This window comes from Pseudorca crassidens, chromosome 3 (assembly GCF_039906515.1).
Source record: "Pseudorca crassidens isolate mPseCra1 chromosome 3, mPseCra1.hap1, whole genome shotgun sequence".
NCBI lineage: Eukaryota > Metazoa > Chordata > Mammalia > Artiodactyla > Delphinidae > Pseudorca > Pseudorca crassidens.
Genome location: NC_090298.1, coordinates 27,373,634 through 27,401,454, shown reverse-complemented (window position 1 = coordinate 27,401,454; position 27,821 = coordinate 27,373,634). Strand labels below are relative to the sequence as shown.

Below are 27,821 nucleotides of genomic sequence, written 5' to 3'. Positions count from 1 at the left end.
ATGAGTTAAAAGAGGAGAGCTTAGAAATAAGAGTTAGGAGGCTGCTCCCTGCTAATTTGGGGTGAGGTTTAGATAAAGGCCTGGTTTGGCGGCAGTAAACATGGAGAGGCAGAGATGGATGAGAATCTGATTGGTTGTGGAGAGTGAAAAGGGCGCGAGGTCTACTAATCGAGACTGAACTGACCACGAGCCACGGGATTCAGCAGTTTGGCATGGCCGTTGCTACGGCCACCGGTCTGCCTTCAAACCCCAGCCCTGCCGCCTAGTAGCTGGGAGGCCTTGGGCAAGTTACTTAGCCTCTCTGTGCCTCTAAGGTGAGTCCTGCTTCGTAGGGGTGACGTATGGATAACCATGTCTGGTGAAATAAACGAGCACAGTGTAGGTGCTTGGCGCAGTCTTGGCGTGTAGGGAGCTCCCCATAAATAGCCACTGGGGTTGGATTGAGATGGGCACACGCTCCTTCTCCTTCTTCATTCTCCTTCCGAATAAAACGCTGAGAACAGTCATCAAGGGTATACGACTAAGACACCAGGGGGCCAGCTCTATTTAGATAGGGCCTCTTGCAGGATTTTCGCCTGAAAGCATAAAATACCTTTGACGGCACCCACGACGGCCACAGCTGGGGGAGCACAGCTCGCACGCACAGCTGGGGCTTCTCAAGCATTTGATGGAACTGGTCCACCCCCGCCAGAGGGTGCCCAGCACCGGCGCCTGCAAGAAGGGATGTGGAGGAGGGGCCGCAGCCTGGAATGCAGCCTCCCAGACGTGCCTCACCCGACCCTCTGCACTGTGGCGGGCTTTCCAGAAAAGCGCTCTGTCTTATCTGGTCTCTGGGGCCACTAGGTCCCCTGGGGAGAAGCCCCACAAGCACCAGGGATTTCATGGCTTTGATGAGGTCACCTTCCAGCAGGCAGCAGGATGCCTGGTCTCTCTTGGCCCACTGGAGTGGCCGTGGAAAAAGAACCCCCTTTTGTCTACACTGGAAAATCCCCCCCGCCATCCACTAACACACTTATGAGGTGCCGCTGTTGCGTTTGGGACAAAATCCCGGCTTTCTCAGGGGAGGCCTGGGGTGAGGGCAGCCCCTGGTGGCAAAGATGTTCTTTAGGGCACACGAGAGTCCCTCATGTTGCAGGGGAGAACGTACTGCTCTGACTGATCACAGCTGCTAGCGTCCTTGCCCAGGGGGGGATGAGGTCCAGGGAGAGGTCCTTAAGGTCCTCTCAGCCAGTGGCGGAAATCAGGATGTGTGTGGCAGGTGTGACACACCGGTCCAGCTGAGGAGAAAACAGATTTGAATGAAACTGCTCACGCCCTCTGAGAGCTTCATCACTGTCCCCTCCTGTCCCTTGTCTGGACCTTTTGGCGGGTGGGGGAGACAGTGTACAGAAAAGGGACCTCTTTCTCCTCATAGTCTCTCATCTCATCCTCTAAGAAGGCAGGACTAGGTGTCATCAAGCCAAATTGCCTTGAAAAGGCTCAAAAATGGCCAACTGAGAGTTTTGTCTCCTTATCCAAGGAAACAGGAGAGTGTGGTAATCGTTCTTTTGAATGCTTCACTGTGTGGCAAGTTTGAAGTCCTCCCAGCAGCCTGATGAACTCGGCACTATGATTATCCCCATTGTCACACAGGTTACACAGCCGCAAGGATCAGAGTCAGGATATAAACCCCAGGAGTCTGGCTCCACTGTGTCTTCGTCTATGAAATGGGAATGATAGGGCTTTGGCAGCTATGACAGTCAGGGATGCACAAAGCCTGCAAAAGGAATTATTTTTCGTGGTTCTAGTTCGGTGATAATAGATCGCTTATTAAATTGCTAATTTTTTAAAGACCCGCAGCCATTGGTACCTCTCCCAATAGTAGATGCTATTTAAGTCAACCTCAGAAGCCCATGATTTAGGGTTAGGGTGAGGCCCTAAATCAATGGTTTTTGGAGCTCCCAAGGGTTCTTCCAGGGACATACCCCCCGCTAGTCGCAGTCATGAGGCATCTTTAGCCTATTGTGGGGTGTTGGGTGTTCATGAAGAAATTCAAAATAGGTAGGATGTGGAATGGAAAGATTCAGGGAGGCCATGGTCCCCAAAGTGATGTAGGAAAGTAGTGATAATACTCTGTGCTATGGACTGAATGTTTATGTCCCCCTTAAAATTCATATGTTGAAGTCCAAACCCCAGTTTGGCTGTATTTGCCTCCAAGGAAGCAATTAAGGTTAAACGAGGTCATAAAGATGGGGCCCCATCATAGGATTAGTGTCCTTATAAGAAGAGACACCAAAGAGCCTCCCTCCTCCCTCTCTCTCTCTCCCTCCCTCCCTCTCTCTCTCTACACACACACACACACACACACACACACACACACACACACAGGACAGGCCATGTGAGGATGCAGGAAGAAGCCAGCCATTTACAAGCCAGGAGGAAAGCCCTCATCAGGAACCAAACTTTCCAGAACTGTGAGAAATACATTTCTGTTGTATAAGCCCGAGCCTATGGTATTTTGTTTCAACAGCCCAAGTAGACTGAGACACCTGTGCTTCCTGGAGGTTTCCTGGCCCCGCCCTTCATTCCTGCCAGGACCCCCACTCCAACCTCCAACCCTAGAGTCAGCATCCTGATGCAGAATCTTCTCAAACTCCAGTACCCAATGTGTCATTGGTGGTATTGCCAGGGGACCTCACTGGCGGTGGCAACAGCAGCAGCAGGGCCCGGGACACATTGATCCAACCCTGAGGATTGCTATGTGTTTCTTGGGCTTAAAGTAAATCATGACTAACTTCCCAGAGAGTGAAGCAGCTTTTTACAAGCCAGAGTCACCTGTAGATGCTCCAGGCTATTGACTTGTTTAGTACCCTAGAAACTGAGAAGCTCTTTAGAATGACAAGACTGACTTAAGACCTCTTCAGAGTGGGCAAGGCACATAATAATATGAGGCCAACGTGGAGCTATGTGGTGTCCTCAAGCTGTGGAGACTCAGGATATTATTCACAAAGATTTCTCCCCTTACCTGCCAATTCAAGGTTTGCTCCTCATTTTAATAATATATTCTTTTCTTATTTCTGCAAATTTCCCTGTTCTGGGAAGAAATTCTTGAGTTCTTTCATGGGTACCATTCCGACAGCACAATTCATCACATCTGCTAATTAATCTTTTACTTAAATTGGTCCTAGGAGACCAGAAGGTCCTCGGAGAATATGGATATGTGCAGTGTATGTTGGTTGAATTATAAACAGGAAAAGGTTTCTGTGCGACGTATTTTTTTAATGAGAACACATTGTTATACTGTGAGCATGTGGCATTCTTGCTTAACAGAAACATTTACAAGAACACATACACATTTATATCCAAACACCAGATGAAGATATCTTAACTGACCAATTTGCACCAGAAATAAAATATATTATACAAAACAGGGGTTATATCCACAGTCATTAATTCTCGTTTTCTACACAAAACAACAATAAATTAAATCACATTATATGCAGATAGTTCTACTTACATTCGAATAATAAACTGTATGTAGCTGTCAGCCTTTACTTTTACTTTTCTACCAGACTCATGGTAGGTATGTACTGTTCGGTAGTCCTATATAGTAAATTATCAGTGAATAATATGGCCCAGAAGACAAGGGCTGCAGAAGTAATCCCCCACGTGTCTGTTCTGTGTCCTCTTGAATTCAATTATGCACCATGCACAGGGAACAAAACTCAGATTCCCAGGACCCAGCAGAAAGATCTGCAAACTCACAGCATCTCCAGGCTGTTATGGGCACCTCATTGCTGTCTTGTAGGACACACCACACTGAACATTTTAAGATCTTGGCATTGAATAATAAATAGGATATCCTGTCTCAAAATCCAAATTTTCCTCTTTCTCAACCTTCTCTGAGCAATTATTATGTGCTATGACAGCTTTGTTCTCCTAGCAAATCGAATACACTTTGGTAGCCTATGTTGTGACTTACCCTGGTGAATGGGCCCTTTATTCCTTGCACGTAGAAATTTAGGTCTTTAAACATGTGAATCAAAGCAATGCAGCACTTTAGCTAACTCTTAATTCTGCTTGTTCAAATATGTCCCCTAGGAATCATCCCACACCTGATACATCAAAGAGTTATTGTAATATATGGATTTTTACTTCTGAGACTCAGCTCCCACTGAAACCCCTTCACCGTGTTTGAAGTGGCTTAAAATATGAACATCAACAGCATCCGCTGGTTTAGAATTGCTTTGCCTTTGGTAGGAATTAACATTAGTGGTTAATGAGAAATTTGAACAAACTGCAATCCAGCACCTTTTGAAAGTCGATTTAATCCTGGAGTCTAGCTATGGGGGCACACCTGCAAGCTCTACATGCTGAAAACCGAAGCCAGGTTTGTTGGAGCATATGCACATCAGAGGCTTGAACTGCCCTGGGAGCACGTGGTCAAGTTAGGTAAGGGTTCTGATCAAAAGCCAGCTACATTCTTACAGCCAGCACATGGTCTTCTTTCCCCCTGAGGAAGCATGGAGGTACTCACAAGCTGCTACCTGCATGGGCACGATGCTGATGCATCTTTGGAGCCATGGTGGACAGTGGAAAGGTCGTTGGCGGGAGGGGCGGTAAAGATGCTGGCAGCTGGCAACACTACCCTCTTCTGTTTCTTTCGGAAGAGCTTGATCCTGATTCTTCTTGCTGGGTGTGTCCCAAGCTTCTTACTGAAGAGGAACTAAATTATAGGTTATTCTATAGTTCTAAAGATCAACTGAAAAAGAAACAGATTCCTCTGAACAGCACCACCTCATTCTCTGTGCTTCCGCACTACCCCCAAAACACACTCCATGTTATTAGTTTCCATTTTTTCTACTGAAGAAGAAACTCAGCTCGTCTTCAGCTTCCTTATGAAGCACAGAACCACACGGCATAACTAAACCAACCCCATGAAACGTAGACCGAGGGACCTGACTTTGGTTGGTGTTTGGCTTTATGACTGCATCCACTCAGGATCCGAATGCTTTGTGTCCCAAGAAACATAGGTATGTGTTCCTTTCAGTTTATAAACACTCCCTTAATACCAGTGGCATAATATTCTATTTGGTCTCCTAAGAGACTTCCACAAACAGCTACTTTATGCTCACTCACAAGAAGGTGGTCAGCCCACCGGACCTACTCCGAATTCCTGTCTCTGTCTGTATAAGGTCTATACAATGGCCTTACTTTCACGGTCAACAGCAAATCTCACACTCCCAAAATCAGGGGCAAGCAGAAGTAAAGTGGTCAGTTAGGGGAGCAAAGGGCACAGGTGCCTTGAATAAGTGAATGATACCAGGAGCATGTGATTAGGGAGAAGTGCTTGACATTCCAAAGCAAAAGACTTTGAATTTACGGAAGAAGAGAAAAGGAGGCATTAACTTTCCCTACCTTTCTCCCCTTCCTCCATTAAATATAGCTTCTGAAGTGTAAAGAACCATTTTAAAGCCTGTGGAACCATGTCTGCGGTTCAGGAAAGGACAAGCTGATGGTTCTTCCAAGAAATGTAGTGTTTACAGGGACTTCCTTGTGGAGCCTGTGGTCATTCTGGGGGAAGCTCCACACTCTACACAGAAAGTTCTTCCTGGATAGAAGTGATCACCTAGAGAAAGCTTTTATTTCTGAGTGCAGAAAAGAAAAAATCTAAGATGATGATGATGACAATAAAAACCTATACTTATTTCCAACACCAAGAGAATACACACAAAAAGTATATACTCATTCTCACCTGTATCAATGTCAGCTTATGTTTGGCCAGATAAGAAAATACTGATAAAGTATCCCTTTTGAAATCTGAACGCCCTGGAGTTCAGGATAATAATTTATGAACGATTTAAGAACTAAAGTCCTATTTATTTTACCATATGATATGTGGCTACTGGTGAAGTTGCCCCATGAATAACTAGTTGTCAAACATGTTAGCAGTTAGGAATTTCAATCCCGATTTATAACCTCCAGAAGTCTTAACCCAGGGTAACCTTGGGCCAAACACCTACACTTTTAGCAAAGGTTTCCCAACTTAAGGGAGCTTTAAAAACTTAATAGAGTTTTGTAACTCATGTGACAATTTCAAGGAAGAAAGGATAGCAAACAGACATGTAAATAAACAATCTTAAGAACACTAGAATCACTTTAAGATTGGAAGAGAATGGCGTCCAAATATCAGAAACCTTATGATTTGCTCTACCATTTTTTTTTTTTTTTTTTTTTTGCAGTACGCGGGCCTCTCACTGTTGTGGCCTCTCCCGTTGCGGAGCACAGGTTCCGGACGCGCAGGCCCAGCGGCCATGGCTCACGGGCCCAGCCGCTCCACGGCATGTGGGATCCTCCCGGACTGGGGCACGAACCCGTGTCCCCCGCATCAGCAGGCGGACTCTCAACCACTGCGCCACCAGGGAAGCCCTGCTCTACCATTTTTAAAAGACTAAATTCTCACTTAAAATTTTTAAGATTTTACCTGGGAATATAATATTAGGTTTAGAACTATTCCTCTACCTGAAGTAGAAATAAAAGATATTTGCTTTAAAAAGGTTAGCGTTAACAGTCCCTATATAAATTCTAGAAAGGTTAGAAATGTTTCTACCCAAAGACTGCAGCCAGGTAAGAGTGTTTTTTCCCTGTAATAAGCACATAGGCTCAAAATTTTAATGTTTTTTTTACAAACACAAGATAATAGAGAATGAGTATCTCTAAAATACGTGGAAAACATCACTGAAAAACATAAATGAGAGAGAAATAGTCTCTCAACTCACAAAAATAAGATGGATGCAACTCTTCCATTCTGTTTTCACGTTGAGTTCTGAGATGTTACACGCATCACTTTCCTGGATTTTACTTCCCAAACTGTCTTCCTGTGTCAGAATTTCTGGCGCTGGCCTCTCTTGCCTGCTTTTTCCATCCTGTTTTGAATTCAGCACTTTTTCATTTGCACCCAGCATGGAGAACTACAACATAGTCCCTTGAGTTGATCAGAGTTCATTCTTTTATCGTGTTCTCCAACTGCCTGCGTTCCATTTTTAAACAATAGAGGGGGAATGTGCCTCACGCAGAAATAATCCATTCACTTTGGCTGAAGTAGGAGTGGCGGACGCCTCCAGGGAAGCAAGCTCAGGCCAACTTCAGGACACGGGGCTCTCACTCGCCCTGCCTCACCTCCACCATTACCAGTGTGAGCCACAGCCTCCATCACTACCTAGGAATTGCTCCAATTCTGGTATTCCCCTACTTTCTTAAACTGCCCCATTTTCCTCCTATAGATGGTCTTTTCCAGACATTAAGATAATTTTTAAAACTATTTTCCGCCTGCTCAAAACATTATTGAGGAAAGACCCTCGTGACGTCATGATAAGATGGTACAGTGATCTGGCAACTTCCCATTCTTCCCTCATTGTCTGTTTTCTCCACAAATTATACATGAAAGCGGCAACCTGAGTTTAAACCTATGAGCAGAGTACTAGGCACAAAGTAGAGATTTGGTATACACTTATTCAACCCTGTCCAAATTCCTCATATCCCTACGCCTGTTACATGGGTTACTAGTGGATGACTGCAAGCCTCTCTGGAGTTTACTAAAAGGGAATATAGTAGCTATTTAGATTCCCTCTTTTAACCAAAATCGTCATTGTGAATTTTGGTAAAATGTCATCTATTAAATGTATCGTTTCTGTGCTTACTGTCAAGTTCTAACTCTATAAAGTTCTTCTTGAGAAAAAAGGACCGCCTCCCTTTTATAAAACCTGACTTAATTCTATTAAATTTCATCCTTGGTCTTGACACTCATCACTGGCCAGAACTGGAAGGAGTCTATCCCTAAAACAAGTTGCATTTAAAACAGGTAAACTGATGTATTCCTGTAGAGTCTATAATCTAAGTACATTTCCAGATCTCTGTAATTAAAGCAGCAATTTGTATTGGGCTACAGCCACGGGGAAGAGGAAAAGAGGGAGAAAAAGAGAGGCATCTTTCATCATTATTGGTTTGTTGTACACTTTACCCATGCTTTTAAAATAGAAGTGAAATTTAATCTTCAAAATGAAAAAATAGACACATTTTCTAATAGTAAAATATAAGATTAAAATACTTAAAAATAAAGTGTTAGTGTGAAATAGGGCTTTTTTATATTAAAAAATGAAACATCTTAGATTTGCTTTTCTTGTATAAATCCTCTTAACTTACTAATAGTTACAACTTTCCAGAGTAGCTTTTATGAGACGCTGAAGGAGACAGGGGGCAGGGGGGGATTCTTTTTCGAGATATGAAGTCAGGACCTGAATGTATACATCGGACAGAGCAGTTTTCAACTTCAGATCTGTCCACCAGCGCTAGAGAAAGGAATGACGTATTTCCTACCTTGAGACTTTTCATTACGTTTTCTTCTTCTTGGGGTTAAATTCTTTTCAAGGATATTCTACTTGTAAAAATTATTTTATTCTAGCTATAAAACATCTCATTTAAGAAAAACACATTTTATAGCCTTGCATAAAATCCCCTCAAAAGCCATCAAGATATGGAGACATCAGACCTTCAAAACATAAATCTGATCATGTGCCCTTGAAATAGTATGAACATTGAACAAAGTGACGTTATATTCTTATATTTGTTTGTCACGAGATGAAAGGCCGGGAGGCATATGGTGATTAATAACAGTTCCTGAGCTTCTAAAGAAATTTTACAACGAAATGACTAACTGCTTAAAAGAATGAGTTTTTCAAGAGCGCCCCTTCTGTTCCATTGATGTTTTTCATCCCATTTATCTCCTTAAAGAATCTCAAGCCAAAAGAATAGGCTTCCTTTTAAGCCACCGAAAAATGGGATCTGATGGAATCTTCCCGTAACTCCCGATGTTTTCCAACGTTGCTTTCTTCTTGCTGGTTTCGCCTCTCAATGGTTATTCTGTATTTCTTCCTGGGTAAAGGGAAAGCGAATGTAGTAATAAAACCTCACTTGGCTACAAAATACTATGGTTTCTCTTACAAAGAATGCCCTCAAGGGACATCTGGGTTTGGGTTAATAAGTGAGAAGTGACACAATATGAAACCCTGGTCAAAGATTAAAGTAGTGTGCCCTAAGGCATTGTCCCTTATTCAAGGAGGAAAATTGGCCTGCTTTCCCAGACGCCATAGAACAAGCCTTCCCCTTCTTCCCTGGGTGCCTCGTGGGTTAAGTCTTGTCTATTCTGCCACAGAAGCTCTCCCCAGCTCCCAGGATATGCCCTAGATAAAGATCAGATGAAGCGTACAGGAATACAATTGTCCCCACAAAGAGTCACATACACCCGCAGTTACAGTTCCATACAGAAATGAAAAAAATCATGGTCCGCTGACTTAAGAATAAGCCACAGACTCAACCACCAAAGATTTCAGAGGAATGAACAGGTCTCAAGATGCGAAACTATCGGTATCTTGAACACACATAAATATTACAACTTTACAAGACTCGGGGCTTAACCACAGTGGTCACTAAGCATGTGGGTTCTCAAATACTGAGCACAGATGTCCTGAGAGCATAGGCTGCTTGGAGCCACTACGTCCTCTACAGAAGGTGAGCCCAGCACCTGTTTCTAAACTGGAGGAAGCCGGAGACTGGGGAAATTGATTCTCCCTTTGTCCAGATTCCCTCTCCACTTTCGCATGTGGTGGGCGGTAGGAATGGGGTCAGAATATTTGTAAGCCAAAGACAGCAGTGGCTCTGTGGCCCATAGGGGGAGGCAATAGAAACCTTGACCCACTGCCTGGTATGCTAACCCACTGACCACCAAACCAGCGTCACACCAAAGGAATGGCTCAGTTCTTCTCACCACATGCTTTTTGGGTAAGAGCAAGATAGGCACAGGTCACAAGGAGGATCGTTCGAAGGCCAGTGGCAAAGGGGAGTGAATTTTAAAACCTTATAAAGTGGTCCTAACCTGAAAAAGTAGAAGGCCATTAGCAAACCAGCTCCTAGTAAGGCTCCCACAACAATTCCTGTCACCGCTGACTCTTCTAGGCCACCTGCTTGAAAAAGAAACAGAGATAATCTGAGTTCATGTTGAGAAATAGCTAGAAATCCCTCATTCTGACGTTTCAGTCATTGAAAACTTTCATTCATTGGAAGGTGTTTCTCAATTTCCCACTTGGGGCAAATTTTCCAATTTTCCTTTCTTTTTGAGAACTATTTTCTAGGGGATCCTGTTCGTTGTTGTGGCAGTGGTGGTTGTGGTTTGGTTTGGGGTTTGAGGGTTCTTTACCAAGTGCAAAGCTTAAAAAGCACTTAAGGGCTTCCCTGGTGGCGCAGTGGTTGAGAGTCCGCCTGCCGATGCAGGGGACACGGGTTCGTGCCCCGGTCTGGGAAGATCCCACATGCCACAGAGCGGCTGGGCCCGTAACCCATGGCCGCTGAGCCTGCGCATCCGGAGCCTGTGCTCCGCAACGGGAGAGGCCACAACAGTGAGAGGCCCGCATGCCACAAAAAAAAAAAAAAAAAAGCACTTAAGAAAATACTAGATGAATGACTGTTACAAAAAAAAAAAAGTGAGCACAGTGGGAATAAAGCAGGTTCAAGAAGGATTTGAAGAAAACTGGAAACTGAAGTTTTCAGATCTAGCCACACTCTTGAGTTTACTGGCAGAGAATACAACCATGGAGACCATGGGACTGAGCCGGCTCTTCTCATTTTCAGTGTCACTTCGATGGTGACACTTCCAAGTGCTGGAAGATTTGGTGAGAAAATTCATTGAGTTAATGTTCTGTTTCTAGATGTTCTCTCACCAAAGCCAGAGTTTCATGTCAAAATGTCTTATATAGCTTTGTGAAAATGTAACAATCAAGTTCAGTAGTGTCTCAGTTATTATATAAAAACGATAAATAGCTAGCTTGTGTAGAAAGAGTTTAGGACACAGTCTTATATGCATTCGTATTTAATCCTCAGAGCAGTCCTAAGAGTGGGATACATTTCTTTCATTTTACATATGAGAAAACTGAGGCTTAAAGAAATAGAAGGACGCTCCTGGGTTCACAAAACCAGTAAGTGACAACGGTGGGATTCCAAATCCAGGCCCAATAACTCCAGAGACTGTGTTCTTAACATATTTCTGCCTTATGCCTTCCCGTAATTATTGCATATACAAAAATACCTCACAGGTTAAAGACTGTTTCCAAAACATAAGGAACACACATACATTAGCCTAAAGTGAACAAGTTCCCTGAAAGGTCGATACTCACTTTGCCCTCCCTCAATAGCTTATCAAAGGGTCTTGCTAAAACAATGATTTCCAACCATTTTCCTACTTTTAAGCTCCTTATGAGACCCTCCACTTGCTTCTATATTTATGACAAGGCTGCTCATAAATAACAGATTTCACACTTATTTGCCAATTTGTAAATTTTCAGGTGCCTAAGGGACACTGGTTCTGAGGGATAAGAGAATAAATACAAACTTTGAAACAAGAGATGAATAAGCGAGTGACATTTAGTATTTGATATTTTAATCCTCCCTAAAAGTGTAAACCTCAAATACTAAGAAATTATAGTACAAGATGTAAAAATAGGGAGATGCCTTCTACCACTTTGGAAAAGGATGGAAGGGAAGAAGGACCTAGAAGCCTCTGCTGAAGGCGGATGCCAGTTTGTGAACTGTTCCCATGGGTCTTACCACATCAGAAACAGGAATCTGCACTTTCAGGGCATGACCCCTGCATTATACTGATACCATAGATGATGAAACACAGAGCGAATTAAGTCTCTAAACTTACATGCTTTGCAAGGAGAGCTGTTTGTGTGCTCCACCATTCTGGTTTCATCTATTCTCAGCTTTAAAGGTCCCCAAGGATATTTGACGTTCGGTCGCATTTCAAAACGACCTTCTTTGCCAAAGTAATCACCAATAACCTATATAAAGGCAAAAAATATATACATATACACACTGAAAGGTCAAAGTTATCTGGTTCCAAACGAGGCACAGAGTGGGCTCCCCTGTCGTTCACACTGACTGCAATGGTGTGTTTCTGAGGACTTTGTAGGTCAAGATTTTCAGGCGCCAACAGCGCTCTTAAGGTGAGCATAATTTATGGAGAGCGGACTCCCCATGGCAGGGAAGGTGGTTATACAGAAAGCAATAAGCTGGGAAGGCATGGCTTTTCCCTTGCTCACGGGAGAGGGTACTGCTTCTCCCACCTGCCACAGAGCAGCCCACGTGGTCAGCCATCTGTCAGGCCCAAGTTCCTTTCAGGGATGAGGGATGTCAGGACCCATCTTAAGGGTCCCAGGCTAAGTGGGCCTCACACCACTCAGTTAGCTTGGCATATGATTCAAGCATTAAAGAGCGTCTTCAGGAACTTCCCACTTCACCCTCCTCGGGTTGCGAAACTATTCCCCATCCTGACTTCGGGGGTTACATTCTCCTCTCTGATGAATTTACCCTATTTACACCCCACTTCCAAGCTGAACTCCTTTTCAATTAGCTCCTGTGGCCCCTGACAAAAATCAGTATTCTTTTATGGGTCAGTTCCAGGTTCACTCTCAGTTTCTTGTTCAGCAGCCGTTTCATCAGCTCCCTGAGCCCTGACCTAGAAGTACCTTCGCACCCAGGTTCTCGGGATCCGTTTCCCTTTTGTCTGGGCACCGGCACCCTGCTCCTGAGTGGCCTGTGACACTCCCTCCCCCTCTCTCTCCTGAAGGAGGCCCAGCAAGCTCTCATAGGCCATTTCATGTCAGAATGAAAAGAATTCTAGATAATCACCAAACTAACAATCACTGGCATGTACTGAGCACATACCAAGTACTTTACACACATGCACTCCTGACTCCTCACCACAACCCTATCTATAATAGACGGTTACTATCCACCTTTTATAGAGGGGGAGACTCGAATATACACGAGACCCAGACCATCGAAGAGTAAAAAACCGTGCAGTAAATGCAGCAAGTGCGGGTCCTGCCGGCTCAGCCCCTCCCACAAAGGCCAAGTACGTGTGGACTGAGAGAAGACAGTCCTTCATGCAGGGTCGCAGGAAGTGTGACAGAAGCATCAACTCTGGGTGAGAGCCTTCAGAGAAGCAGAGAGGGAGCCGCATTATGGGACCTGAAACACTGCCTATTCCTATAATCTTTATTTATGTATTTATCATGTAAAGTTTATACAGTCCTTTTCTAGGTTCCATTTTATCTGGTGTTTGTGATCATCACGTAAGGTCAGCAAGGGAGAGATTATGATTTCCTCATTACAGCCGAGGAAGCTGAGGCCAAGAGCTTGACACCCCAGGAAGTGTCAGAAACTCCTCTGTGTGTCCAGGGCACCCTTTTCTCTTCGTGATGCTGTCCTGAAACTCCATCATCTTTTGAAATACTAATGCATGTCCAGTTTGTACCCACCCCCGCCAAAAACAATTTTTTTTTTCAAATTTTTAGGGAGGAAGTAAATACACAATTTCACTTTACGTCTCTCAGCTGATGATGCTGTCCTGTATCTTAGGACTGAGGTGTGATTCTTGGCCACTTGAAAGGTAGGATTTCCCCACTTAGGATAAACGTGGAACCATTTCCTGAAGTCTTCCCTGATACCCTCAACCAGAAGGAAGCCCTCTCTTGGAAACTCCCTGTGTGCAGCTCATTTTTATTTGGAGGCTGCTTTCGGGGCAGCTATTTGGACACCAGGACAAATACATTCCTTGGAATTTCAACAAGCAGAGGAGCGGCTGGGGCAGAAGTCCTGTTTGCTTACCTCCTGGGTGCCCGCTTCCGTGTTGGTCATGGCAATCACGGAGAAATCCCCGTACCGGTCTCCATTGGCATCTATGGACACCTGCCCGGCAATACCTAGAGGATGAGATGGAAAGGACTCCAGTTGGTTACTTAAAATGCCTCTGTCCGCCAACAAAAACAAGAAAATGAATTGACAGGACTTTTTAAAACAAACTCATGCCACAGGGAATCTCATCAAACTCGGAGCATTTTTGTTGGCATTTGAAAAGACATTGTAATTTCATCTGTGTCTGCATTCCTAAATTCTTAACATTTCTCCATTTAAAAATGAAAAGAAAAAGAAACAAATGACCTTCTTTGGGGAATATGTTAAAGAAGAAAAAAAAAAAGATTAAGGCTAATTCTGAAAGCAGTATGCTTATCCCAGAGTTTTGTATTAATTTTTTCAAAAAATGCAGAGCGAGAAGTGGAGCTGTAGTACAGTTCCTGGACTTGTCATGGGTTCACGTTATCACTGGGCAAACATTATAAAAGAAAACCCATTCCAGGCCCAGGACTCAGTGAATGTGCTTGCCTGTGGGCTCCTTGGACGCCCAGGAGAGCAAAGGGCCTGCTTCGCAGGTCATGGGAGCCAAGAGCAAAGATGAGCTAGTTTTACCTCACGTGTGTTCATTCATTCATTGTTTTGGGGGTTTTGTTTCTGTCTTCCAGTTTAATGGAGATGTAACTGACATATCTCACTGTGTGAGTTTCAAGTGTACAGCATAAAGGTTTGACTTACAGATACTGTGAAATGAGTTTAACATTCATCATCTCATATAGATACAGTAAAGTATTCATTGTTTATCCAGTGATAACTAGGGGCTGAATTTAATGCTGAGGCAAAGATGATCTGGACACAGTGTCTGCTCAAGAGAGAGGCAGCCTAGACAAGGGGTTTATTTTGGTGGCGCTGGAATCCAACTGCCTGCATCTGAATCCCAGCTTTCACATTTCCTAGCCTATGACCTTGGGCAAGGATTTAGCCCACGGAGCCTCAGTCTCCAGGACTGTAAAAGAGGCATAATAGCAGCTCCCTGCCAAGAGGCTGCTGAAAAGATTAAGTGAGCTGAAACAGGTAAAGTACTTTCAACATGGGTTTAAGAGAAGTCGGTCGTTTCCTTCTCTTGTCGTTACTTCTATCGCTATGCCTGGAATCTGGGAGAGGACATTCTGACTGTGCCCACACCACTCAGAAGAGGAGCTGGCACATCTAGTTGGAGACTCCTGGGGGACTCAGTAAAAGAGAGCAGGTCTTTTATAGGAATGTTGGTGAAGCCTCTGATTCAGACAAGCAGCCAGCAGAGTGTGGGAGTGTTCTAGGCAGAAAGGCAGCCCTGTTAGTATTTACAAAGCCACAAAAGCTGAAAGGAATCCAAGGGACGGTAAGGTTTTGGGGGAGGTGGCCCATGTGTATGGAAGGGAACAGTGAGACGTAAAGCTGGAACAGCTGGAACAGGGTGGCCAAGCATGGAGGGCCTTGAGTGCCACACAAAGGATTTGGATTTACTTTGGTTAGCAACGGTGGCTTACAGCAGCTAATCAATAAAAGCAAATACGTATATACTATTAGTTGATATTAAATATGTCTATGTTGCAATTTTCATTAACTAAGAGAATTTATATGTCAGCCACATTCTAAGTATTTTTTTTCTTTCAATTTAAACTGTGGCAAAGTTCAGTGTAATTCTTAATTGGCACCTCTACTGATGTGGTTCTCTCCGGAAGTAAAATGAATGTCTGGGAAAAGGGATCCCAAGGGAACGCTCCATCCTCTAGTGTGGTTTGGAGAGGGCAAGTATGTGGGTTTACTGTCCTCTGGGTTGCTGTTTGAAGGCCCACTGATTTTTCCAGACTTTGGTCTACTTTGCCGGAAACAGAATGGAGCTACTATTCATCTTGATTTCTTTGTCTTCTTAACATAGACTGATTACAGAGGATACACCTATCTCAAGCTAGCTTATCCTTGACAGTCTATACAACTTTTAAGTAATTAATGTCATTTAAATATATATACATTTATCTCCAAACATATTGGCTGTCTAAAACCATATGCCGTTCTGTTCAGAGGTGTTTATGATGGTGTGTTCTGCTACGTGTTTTGCAGAGTATTTTATAAGGCAAGGTGGCCCTAGTAATCCAAGACCTCATACACTTTAAGCTGTTACAATTCTGCCAAGAAATGGGGTGTGAACCCTCAGGTGGCCAATTAGCAAGTGAGACTTCACCTGAGAGTATTGTACATAAGTTGAGATCTTCAGGCTGACAGCAGAATTTTCCTGTACATAAGTAATGAGACTTTCCACCCTCATTTCTATTGGCCTGTAGCGGAGCTCAAGGTTTGAGCCACAGTCCTATTTACCTTGTCACTCTGACCTCTCACACAGAGAGGAAATTCAGCTTCTTCCCAGGCCATTTATTGAAAACCTTGAGATTTGGTCATAGGTTTCACGGGAATGAAATCCAAATCTGTCAAATAACGTCCAGAGTATTTTTCCCTTGACAACGTTATGGTCACTTACAGTGACCATTAAAATTTAAATGGTTTTTAATTTTAGAACAGTTGGGGATTTTTTTATAGTTCTTTTGGGGGCTACCCTCAGATTGATCATTGTTTAGCAAATAAAATGGGTTCTTCAAACAATTCAAGGTCAAAACTTACCTTGGCTTCAATTATCTTTACATTTGGACAAATGAGATTCTAAGTTTAGACTGAACTATACAGTTGATTGTTTTGGGACTCATTTCGTATTGCCTGTGTAGACCCAGCCCTAGAATGGAAGCATCAGGTTGGCCTATGGGAAAATTTAGTCCATGTCCTCTAAAGAAAACTGAGTTCCAGCCATTGTGGGCACCTGCCCTTCCCTTAACAACCTCCCTCAGATGACCAAGAGCAAACGACCACATCGTGTAGTGAGGAGTAACTAGGAACAGGATGTGGCCTACCAAGGTCATGTCCACACATGCCAGTTTCTCAGTGCACAGGACACAACTTCTGGGAAATTTGACTCAGTCCTAATATGCCCTCTTATCCTATTTGATTCCAGCTCCTCAGCTGAAGCAGTCAGAGGTCGAGCAAGATAATCCTGGAGGCTTATTTTATTCGTTCATGTCCTACAATCTGTCCAGAGTTAAAGCAGATGTCACTCTAGTTTTGAGTAAGATGTGGCATCCACTGAAACCACCAAGGAGAAATGAAATTCACCAAATGTCACCATAGCTGCTGCCCAGACAACTCTCGCTGGAACTTGACCTCTCTGTGCCGTCCTACCCTTTCTAATAACCAGGGGCAAGACGAGGCAGTGGAGTGGATGGGAGTCCCAAGGGAAAAAAAAACACGTGCCCCAAATCTAGCCTTGATAAATACATATAGGCATAGCCCCAGTGCATTAAAGGGCTCAAAGGACGAGTTGGCATGATGCAGAACTGAAAGGGTCTTTGTCAGTCATCAGCTAGTCCAGCCCCCTTAGTACTGGTGACAAAGAAGAAGCCCAAAGGACTGAGGTCACAGCCAGTGGCTAGGTTGTGGGTTTCCTGACCTCTGGTCAGTGACCTGTATGGCAGCGGTCCTCAGATGCTACCCACCAGCATACTGCAGTTTATTTTCCTCAGCCCCCAGAAAGCCCCCATCTAAAAAAGACTCAAGACAGATCCTGACCCTCGACACCCTCTGGTGGCTTTCCATCTCACTCAGGTGGAAACCCAAGGTCCTCAGTGCAGCTTCCGGGCCCACAGGATCTGGCCCCACTACCTCTGACTCTGGCTACAATCACGCTGCGGCTCACATACTGCTGCAGCCACACCTCCTCGCTCTTACGGGGGCCCTCAGCACTCTTCTGCCAGATACACTCAGGGTCTCTGTGTTTGCTGCTGCCTCTGGAATATTCTCTCCTAAACATCTACATAATTTCTTTCACTACTCTGAGGTCTCTACTCAACCACCGCTTATCAGAAAGACCTTCCCAGACAACTCTATTTAAATTAGCAGTCCTACCACACCCCTCCCATCACTTTCCAGCCCCCTAACCTGCTTTACTTTATAGCCCCTGAAGTGGTATATTTGTTCGTTTATCGCCAGTTCCCCCACTACCATGGAAGCTCAGTTGATTGCAGGGGATTTCCTTAGTTCACCGCTGAATCCTCAGCGCCTTGACCGGCGCCTGGCACATAGTAAGTGCTCAAGAATATCTGATGAATGAATGACTGAGTGAATCTGAAGTCGATATCCGCAGGGCTCCAGCAGCTGGATCATTCTCATATTGAGTCTCATGTTCATTTTTTTTTTTTTGACTGATGAGGAGGTGAGAGGAAACTAGCACTCCACATGCTGTTACCAAGACTATGGACTGGTAGACCTTTCTGGAAGATATTTGGCAATACCTAATGCACTTTAAAAGGTACCAACATACTTTTGGACCCAGATAGGCCATGACTGAGAATGTTCCCTATTGGATGTACTCACAAAAATTCATCAAGATGTGTAAGATCGTAATAGCATTTTGCATAATAGCAAAAACTGTAAACAACAGAAGTGCCCATCAATAGGAGACTGGTGAAAGAAATACTTGTACAGCCAAACAGTGGAAAAATATGGAACCATCATGTAAAAATGTGCTGAATCTATGAGCGCTTATATGGAAAATTCTTCTACTTGACATACAAGTGAAAAAGCTAAGATGAAGAATGGCATTCATAGTATGGCCCTTTTGTGTAAATTTTTTAGATAAGATATACAAATGCATATGTGCTGGCAGAAGGTATAAAATATCTTTAGGCTGAATCATAGGAAATTGTTAATAGTGATTACACTGGGGACAGGGGACTAGGGTGTGAAGGGAAAACTTTCACTTTTCATTTTGTACATTTTTGTAGCATTCAAATTTTCCAGCCAAGAATGGTCTCATTCTTGTACAATGTTTAAATGTCAACGGAGATTGCTTGAGTGATGAGATGACGAGCCATTTTTTTTGTTGTCATTGTTCTTATACTTCTCTGTTCTTAAGCAACAGCTGGTATTCACCATTTTAAAAAATAAAATATAAGCAGAGAGCTCAAATGGACCTGCTTATCATCTCAAACCTCCCAGTTTTGAACAGAGGAATGTATATCTGGGATTATTCCTTTTAAAACTGATCACAGGGCTTCCCTGGTGGCGCAGTGGTTGAGAGTCCGCCTGCCGATGCAGGGGACGCGGGTTCGTGCCCCGGTCTGGGAAGATCCCACAGGCCGCGGAGCGGCTGGGCCCGTGAGCCATGGCTGCTGAGCCTGAGCGTCCGGAGCCTGTGCTCCGCAACGGGAGAGGCCACAACAGTGAGAGGCCCGCGTACCACCAAAAAAAAAACTGATCACAGAACTCTTCACAAACTGATTATTTGTTGTGAATGAAGCTTGTGATTAATTTTAAGAAGCCTAGAGCTGTCATCTAGTAATCAGGAGACAAGGCACTTCCTCTATCAGTGGGACTCTTTCAAAGCACTTTCACAAGCCTTATCTCATTTAATTTTCACAACAAGCCTGTGAAGTGGGTTGATCTTAACTTATTATCCTTCTTCTACAGCTGAGAAAAGTAAGACACCGGCAAGGTCCCAAGGTTGTAAGAGAGAAAAACAGAACGAGGAAAGAAGCAGCTTGGTCAGCTGCAGAGTGTTGTTGCCTTGTAGACTGAAACCTCACCTTCAAATGTTCTGTTCCAAGTCTGCTGGATAATTTTCCCTCCATCCTTCTTACTGTAACCAGCTCTGAGTACTTCATGTAAAGCCAGGACGTAGAGGAGGATGGCATCGTGGAATCCTTCAACAAACATGTTAACCTGGAAAGGAAAGCCCAGCTGGGTGAGCCCAGACAACAAACGACTCACATTCGGGAATAATGTGGGCAAATCCAAGTGGTTAACAAGTTAGACTCGAGGCCCATAAGCGATGGCAGAGGTGTGCGAAAGAGTAGCTAACAAGACTCATGCCACAATTTTCCTGGCACTGGCTTCGTCAGGAAAACCCTTCCCCCGTTTGGGAGTTTGGAGAGCAGACAAGATATTACAGAAGTCAAGAACATTGTACCTGTGGGCCAGGTTAAGTACTCCAGGCGCATCAGCCTTTGCCCATAGATGCCTCTGCACACGTGCCCTCCTTCTTCCCACATCTGCTCTCTACCTCAAGCCAACTAGAGTCCAACCTTCCCCCTGAGGTCTTCTCCATCTTCACCAGCCCCTGTGATCTCCATGCCCTGAATGTAGAGCATGGCTAAAAACACAGTAGGAGTCCATTCATTCATATTCAAATACTACTGAACTCCTAGTAGAGCGCAAAGGGGGCAAAGAGGAATGGACGCTGCCATCTCTGCCTGCCCAGCATTTCTGTCCTCTCCTCTACCAGCATCAACATCTCAGTTTCTCTTTCCAGTTTGTGTTCTGAGTAGTTCCAGGGCATCTGACCACTCCCTACCTCCAGTCCCTGCCAAGCTCCAAGGACAAGAATGGAAACGGGCCATTGGTTTATCTCAGTTGAGTCCTGGCTCAAGTAAGATAGCCCTTGCGCTCAGAAACATACAACTTCATGTGAAATTGGAGAAGTCACTTAATCCTTCTGAGCCTTGTGTCCTTCTATAAGCACCATTTGGCAAGTTCTGATACCACATTTAAACCCACTGTAACGTTCACTGAACATGAACTGAGCAAATACAATCTTGAAACACTTAGTAGCTTACAGATTAGGTATAAGAGTACCCCCAAATTCCAGCCTTCTTCTTTCAGAAGAATGGAATTCCATGCAGCAGAGTGAATTGGGCATCCCACAGACAACCACGGTGAGGCATTGAGAGAGGCATTCCTGCCCCAGTCGTAGAAGGAAACCCCGGAGGAAGAGAGCCACCTGGTTCAAATACACAAACATTCACAGAAGACATGGCTCAACGTCCAGTTCTTCTTGGCCTCATCCCACCCTGAAGGACAATAAGTCCTGTTTGCATCAGAGGAGCGAATATTTCAGAATTGCCAAAGCCTAGTGCTGAGAGGCAGGCGAGAATAATGGTTAAAGAGCCTGGGCTCGCCACCCAGCTCTGCCACTTCCTGGCTGTGCTTTTGCACCACTCTGGGTCTCAGTTTTCCCCATCTGGAAAATGAGGAAAATATTCGTGCCTATCTCAAGGGGTTGCTGTCATGTTTAAGTGAACTAATAGATGTAAAATATGTAAAAGTCAGCACTCCCTGTTAGCTTTTGTTGTTATTGTCTAGAGACAGAGAATTATAAACCTAGGAATCCTGCTTAGCTTCTAATTCCTAATAGCAGTGTTCAAAAAATAAGGGATCTAATTACTATTACAACATATCTTATTGACCCACTTTACACTTAATGGAAACTAAGCCTCCTTGTTCATGCTTTCATATTCCAAACAGTTCTCTTCCACAAAGTCACGTCCTTAATTCCACCCAACTGCGATGGGTGCAGCCCAAGCTAGTCAATTCCACTGACCCTCTGGGAGAGGCAGAGGACAGAAGAGCATGGTTTACAGGAGACCCCTCAGTTAGCTGCTAGACCCAGAGTCTAATCCTGGCCCTGACATGTTAGTTGATCTCTCTAGTCTTCAATATCCTTATCGACTAAATGTGAGTTTAGTATCTACTCATCTCATAGAGGTCTTCTGGGGATTAAATGAACGAGTGCATGTAAAACATCTAACACAGCTCTTGGGACTGTGAAAGCAAATGGTAGACATTAGCTCTTACTGTTAGCCATCAAGTCTCAGAGTCATTATTTTTTTAGGTAAAGCAGAATGGTGTAGAAATAAAATCTACTAGTCAAAGATAATTTTCTGCTGATTGTACTATGCTAATTCAATTTTCCAGAGGAATATGAAATTTTCACTTAGGCCACGAAGTCATCATGGCTTGAGAAAGTAGCATGCTGATGAGTTAATGAGTTTTAATGAGTGGACTGTAGCTGTGTAACTTCATCCTCAGGCCACAATAAAAACTATTTTTTCAAAAGATCAATCTTCCCTTTGATAATTGTATAAAAACCACCCTGCTACAGAGGGAAGCATCATAGAATTGTGGAATATGGGAAACATAAGATGGCTTTGAAAAGCCCTGGTCCAATCCACTCCTTACTTTGAGAACCTAAAGGCATCACTCACCTGCCATCTCCCTGCATTCTGTAAGTGAGAGTTGTCCCATCTATAGTCCTTGTTCTGAGGGAGTCTAAGACAGCCCCTACTTAGACTGTGAAGTACCAGCTGCTGGACATCACCTGTCCACCTCGCTCCCTCCTCTTTCTCAAAATCCTAACCCTGGACTGCCACGCTGCCACTGGCCACCCAAAGCACTGGACACGTGTCCCAGCACCACCCTCTGTCTGGCTCTTGAGCTCCCTTCCTTCTTGATACGCCCTCTGAGCTGCCCCCTCTACAATCGGAATGGGAAGAATAATTATCTGGCTGAAAAACATGAACTTGGATTACTTCTGTCCTCACAGGCTTAATGGTAGAAGAGAATAGATAGGCTCTCAATACCTGCTCGCGTCCAAAAACTCATTTTATCTGGGTTTGCAAATGAAATGCAAAATTTACCTTCTTTCCTCTCAAATTGGCTGAGTGTCTCCCTCTCCCGCCAAAATTAGCAGGAGAGCTGCTGGCCCCCACTGAGGTTCACTCACACCCCAGCCCACTGCGGGAGACGTTTCATAACACCTACCTCATAGGACCTCAAGCCAGAAGCAAGACCCCAGAGACCGTCTTTTCTCGAGGAGAACATTCTCACATCCACACGTGTTTTTTAATGGGAGGAAAGCCCATTAGCACATTATAGACACTGAAAATTGGAAGTGCCAATTTTTTAAAAAAATGAGGGAGAAAAATAAATCCAGAGTATTAAGTTGCCTTTGGAACACTTTCCGCTGGCCCCCAGGCTGAAAGGAACGAGGTCATCTGGTCCGTCCCCCCCACCCCCCACCCCCGCCTCTGGCCAGAACAACACTGGGACTTCAAACTCCTGCCTGACAGATCAGGCAGTGGTTACTAAAGGAAGAAAACAGCGTTCCCTCTTCTGACCGACCTGTTCTAGTAGTAAGCCTCATTTCTAGCCGGAAAGCCCTTCCTTACTGTCACTAGCCATGAGTCTTCCTTAAATTCCTAAATGCAGCCATTCCCCTGCTCGATGGCAGAGTTAAGAGAACAAATACAGTTCATGAGCCATAGGAGTTTCGTCTCCATCAAACAGCACCGCCGCCCCCCACTGGTGCGTAGATGGACTCCACACAAGGCAGCTGGTGAAGTCGACCCCCGTGAGGGACCAGCTCCAGGATGATAATGATTTGCGCTGTGCATCAAAGTGTCTCTCGTTCAAACAAGATGGAAATCGTTCACCATCTTCCGCTCATTCTGGGGAGTTTGCCCAGAACAAGGAAGCATGCTCTCCCGTCATTTCGTCTCAGTTCCCTTGATTTTGTCCTCTGGTGCTGGCCAGTGGCAGCTATTCCACATAAAAGAAAGCCATTTTTGCCTTTGGCCTTTCTCCCTGATAGCACCTGTCAGCCATGTCTATTTGTTAGTGTAGTTTCTTCTTAATTCTCTATCATGGGAAAAGCTGAATACAAATCTAGTTCTTTTCCAAAGCGGACTCACAGATACAGAGGACAAACCAGTGGCTACAGTGGGGAGAGGGAAGGAGGGAGGAGCAATATAGAAATAGGGGATTAAGAGGTACAAACAATTAGGTATAAAATAAGCTACAAAGACACATTGTACAATGTGGGGAATATGGCCAGAATTTTATAATAACTATTAATGGCATATAACCTTTAAAAATCATGAACCACTATATTGTACACCAGTAATTTATATAATATTGTACATCAGCTATCCTTCAATTAAAAAAAAAAAGAAATCTAGTTCTTTTTTAACTGAGCATAAAGAGTTGCCGTTCCTGACATGGCTCTTATCTGTGACAGTGAGCAGAGTCTTTCTCATTTCTCTTTGGGGAGACAAATTCATAGGTGAATTCCTCAATGCCTGTGCTCCAAACAAGACAGCAGAGAATGCTACATGCCTCAGCTGTTCTTGTAAAGTGAGAGTGGACCACCCGGCAGTAATCTCGCTCCCAGGGTCGTCTGGATACCTGAGAAAGCCTGTAAAGCTCTCAGATGGAGACTAGTGGGAGAAAGCTACCAAAGTTAAGCACAAGGCTAGGCTCTCCCAGGGCTTCGCTCGTGGTGTTCACATGTACTCAAGCATGTCGTAAGGTGGTTCTGTCTTTCTCACCACAAACCAACGGTTCCAAATGCAAATCAGGAAAGCACAGGGTTTGGGGCAGTGATTCTTAAGAGTCTTTTGAAAAGACATGAGCCTTAACGTCCCCATCAGTTAAAGGGGAGATCAGGGACAAGGACATTTTGATGGCAGGCAGATAAGAGGAGAGATGGTCCAGGACCTGCCTCTCCCTATCACAGCAGAAACAGTGGCAGCTTCATCTTGAATTATTAGTAATAAGACCCTGAAAATGAACCTTGTCCTGCCCTCCTAGGCCACTGGAGATGGTAGACACAGAAGAAAGTGGCCTGGCCATGCTGCATGGGGAGGCTGAAGGTTAAAGGACATTATGCATTCGATGAACACTGCACACATGACCTCCATACAATAAAAATATAGATCCTATCTGTTTTCATTCCATTTTCTTTTGAAACATGAAATTTAAAATCTACAATATAGAGTAACAACAGCAGGAACTTCCATAAATCAAGTGATATCACCAATTCTTCAACATCAAAAGAGGGGTTCTCACTCTTACTGGCATACACCCCTCTTGTATACGAGGCCTTCTATACTGCTCTTCTATACTGGGCCTGCCTTCATGGAATTCACACTTGGTCACTTGCTGACTTGTTTTAGCCTTGAGGAAAGTGAAGTTGTACATTTTTACCCTTATCCTAGTAACTCCAAGGAAATGCAAAGGGCAAGTGACTTACCAAGAGTCAGGCAGCAGACCTGGGAGAGAGCCAGGGTCCAGCCCTGTGCTTGGCCGAAGGATTGCCATATCGTCTGGCAGACTTGTTTGGGGTGGGGATGGGCCCTAAGTCGCCCAAATGACTGTCTCCATCCCAGGCTCAGCCCTGCCCCTATAGTAATGCCCTAGACTGGGAAACTAACTTGGGTCTCCTAGCCTAAAGTGTGGCTGCCTGCAAAGAGAAGCAGCTTTTTTTCTCTCTCTCATCACCTAAAACAAAATGGATCATTAAACAAAAGCAGCCCCGGGGAAGATCATTAAGTCAAGTTCTGACCCCTCAGGTGTCTCCCACGCTACCGCAATCGGCTGCCCTTCTAATGACGGGAACGGCAGCGCAGGCTGCGCGCAGGTGCCGCGGTGCTGGTGGACGGCATCCACTTTCATGAGGCAACCTCAGCCAGGAGAGCCGCCCCGAGAAACGAGGTGGAGGAGAGCTCCGTGGAACTGGGCTGCTGGAATTAGTGGGTGTGGAGCGCAAGCATGAGAATGACTTTTTAAAATTCTCCCAGTGCTCATACAGGGAATTCGGTCATCTGATACATGTGCCCTTTGAATGTGTCCCACACACACGTCATATGAGGATGCTTCTCATCACCTATCACTCTTGAAGGCTTAGTTGAGAAATGCACATACCTAATGACATAATCGTCTCTGGCTTTCAGATGAATCAGGTGAGCAATGTCTGTCCTTGGCCTTCATGTCCCACCAGTGCCCAACCAGATGTGCCTCCGGAAAGCCTGGGGACCCGACCCCCACAGACTGCTCTGGACACTTGCTGGCCTTCTTTCCAGGGGTCTATGTTCCTGTCGGGCACAATGTCGAGGTGGGTAAACACACACACCAAACCCAAGGGGGAAGGGCCGAGGCAGGCAGCAAGTGTCCTGCTCACTCTGCCGGACGGTGGGGCAGCCCCGAGACTGCAAGTGGGGTGACCAAGGCAGAGTGAGATGGAGACCGGGGGACACAGGGGGACAATTTCTGGCCTCACTCCTTCTGAAAGGCTAGACTCTACTTTATCCACCTTGACGACATCCTTGAAAGCTGAGCCTGAGAACTTCAGACAGCTTTCCTTAAATCTCTCGAGTCACCTGGAGATGTGATTACAAGGAAGAGATAAGCAAAAATCTAGGCTTTGTATCAGGATGACTTTCTTTTTCATTTCTGTCTTGTGTCTTAAAATGAAACCTCTCCTTCTTAGTCAAGCAGTTTCAAGGTGTGGTGAGGACTGAGTTAAGATCCAGAAGCCCGACTCCCAGTTCAAGCAGCTCTGGTTTATTCACTCACTGTGAACAGTCAGCAGCTTACTTTTGTTCAATTCTTAATTCAGAGTTTCCGAAGCTGGATTCCATACAGCAGCAGCATTCCTTAACATGTTAACAGATGGCTCTAGAAATAGCACTATCATGGGTAAACAGGTTTACAAAATGCTAGATTGAACAAAGTCAAGCAGTTCTCTTTACTTCCAGGTATTAACTATGATATTGAACATCTCCTATATTCTAGGAGCTGAACTTAATAGAATTTAAGTTCTACTGTGTTTAGTCCTTACAAAACCTTCATAGATGGACACTGTTATTATCCTATAAGAGACACTCTGACTAACATCCTAAACAGAAACGAGAGATCTTTGTCGGTGGATGGGGTCAAAACAGCAGAAAATGTTGGGTGGGCAAGTTCTTAAGTAGGGGTCCAAACCAGGCTTGCCTAGTTATGACATCTATCCAACTGGCACATATGTTCAGCCAGCTAAGGTTGTAAAAGTTTTGTGCTCTGGTTTCTGCTTCTAACCGGCTAATAGTTGAGGAGTTCTACAAGTTGAGCACGTAGGCTGGAAAGACCAGCGAGGGTCTATAAAAGAGAAGACTAACAATGTACTGGAAGATGAGGGAGGGACAGAACCCACACCTAGAGACAGAATGAGAGGGCAGAAGATGGAAGAAGAAAAGAGGAGAGGGGACATGAGGCAACACACTAACTGTTAAGCAGATATTTAAACCAGCAGCTCAGATCAAGTGAATCAGGATTTCTGACCCATCTGTGAATAAAAAGGCCTATTAATCCTATTAATCCCACTTCTGGGTATATATCTGAAGGAACGGAAGTCAGTGTCTGGAAGAGATACTGCACTCTGTTCATGGCATCTTTTTTCACAATAGCCAAGCTATGGAAACAACTGTGTCCACTGGCAGATGAACGATTAAAGAAAATGTGTGAAAGAGAGAGACACATAGAATTTAGTCATAAAAAAATATGGAAATCCTGCCACTTGTGACAATCTGGAGGGCGTTATGCTAAGTAAAATAAGCCATACAGAGAAAGACAATGCTATATGATCTCACCTGTGTGGAATCTAAAAAAGTCAGATTCATAGAAAAAGAGAGTTGAACGGTGGTTGCCAGAGGCTGGAGAGTGGGAGAAATGGGGAGATGTTGGTAAAAGGGTAAAAACTTTCAGTTATAAGATGAATAAGTTCTGGGGCTCTGATGTACAGCATGGTGACTACTGTTAACAATACTGTATTGTATACATGTAATTTACTAAGAGAGTAAATCTTAAAATGTTCTCACCACCAGAAAATAAAAATAGAAAAGGTAACTATACGAGGTCATGGTGTGTTAACTAACCGTATTGTGGTAATCACTTCACAATGTACACACGTAGCAAATCACTATGTCGTACACCTTCAATTTATGTGAATTCATTTGTCAATTATAGCTCATTAAAGATGTGGGGGGAGGAGGGTGGTTGCTTATGGGGGTAGAAACTGATTGGAAAGGGACATGAGGAAACTGCATGTGGTCCTGCAAATCTCCTATATCTTAACAGGAGTAGTAGTTGCATGGACATACACGTTTATCAGAGGTGATCAAATAGCACAATCAAGAGCTATGGATTTCATTGTGTATAAATTTTATTAAATAAAATAATAAACTTATCTCTGAGATACATATTAAAATGCTTAAGATGAAACGAGGATGCCTTAGATTTGCTTCAGAATTACTGGCGCCGAGGGGTAAGGGTGGGAAAAAAGTTAGAGATGAAATTAGACTGACTTGGTTAATTATTGAAGCTGAGTGGTGAGGACACAGAGTTTCACATACTGTGCT

The 27,821-nt window shown here is 44.3% G+C and overlaps 1 protein-coding gene and 1 long non-coding RNA gene across 3 annotated transcripts in view; both read right to left on the bottom strand.

The window, feature by feature from the left end:
- Nucleotides 1–3,237: 3,237 nt before the first annotated feature.
- Nucleotides 3,238–27,821, bottom strand: part of LOC137221185 (uncharacterized) — a 386,417-nt gene continuing 361,833 nt past the window's right edge. The window contains exon 2 of the long non-coding RNA XR_010941914.1: nucleotides 3,238–6,230. This is a non-coding gene — a long non-coding RNA (uncharacterized lncRNA). The remainder of the gene's footprint in view (nucleotides 6,231–27,821) is intronic.
- The window catches only part of NPR3 (natriuretic peptide receptor 3), a 63,446-nt gene continuing 44,036 nt past the window's right edge, over nucleotides 8,412–27,821 (bottom strand). The window contains exons 4-8 of one of the 2 annotated variants that reach the window (XM_067730472.1): nucleotides 19,395–19,530; nucleotides 13,702–13,796; nucleotides 11,735–11,870; nucleotides 9,911–9,998; nucleotides 8,412–8,910 (exon numbers count right to left, since the gene is read on the bottom strand). In XM_067730472.1, coding sequence (XP_067586573.1) covers nucleotides 8,799–8,910; nucleotides 9,911–9,998; nucleotides 11,735–11,870; nucleotides 13,702–13,796; nucleotides 19,395–19,530 — 567 coding nt within the window. In that variant the 3' untranslated portion in view covers nucleotides 8,412–8,798. The remainder of the gene's footprint in view (nucleotides 8,911–9,910; nucleotides 9,999–11,734; nucleotides 11,871–13,701; nucleotides 13,797–19,394; nucleotides 19,531–27,821) is intronic. The other variant, XM_067730473.1, reaches the window with a different exon arrangement.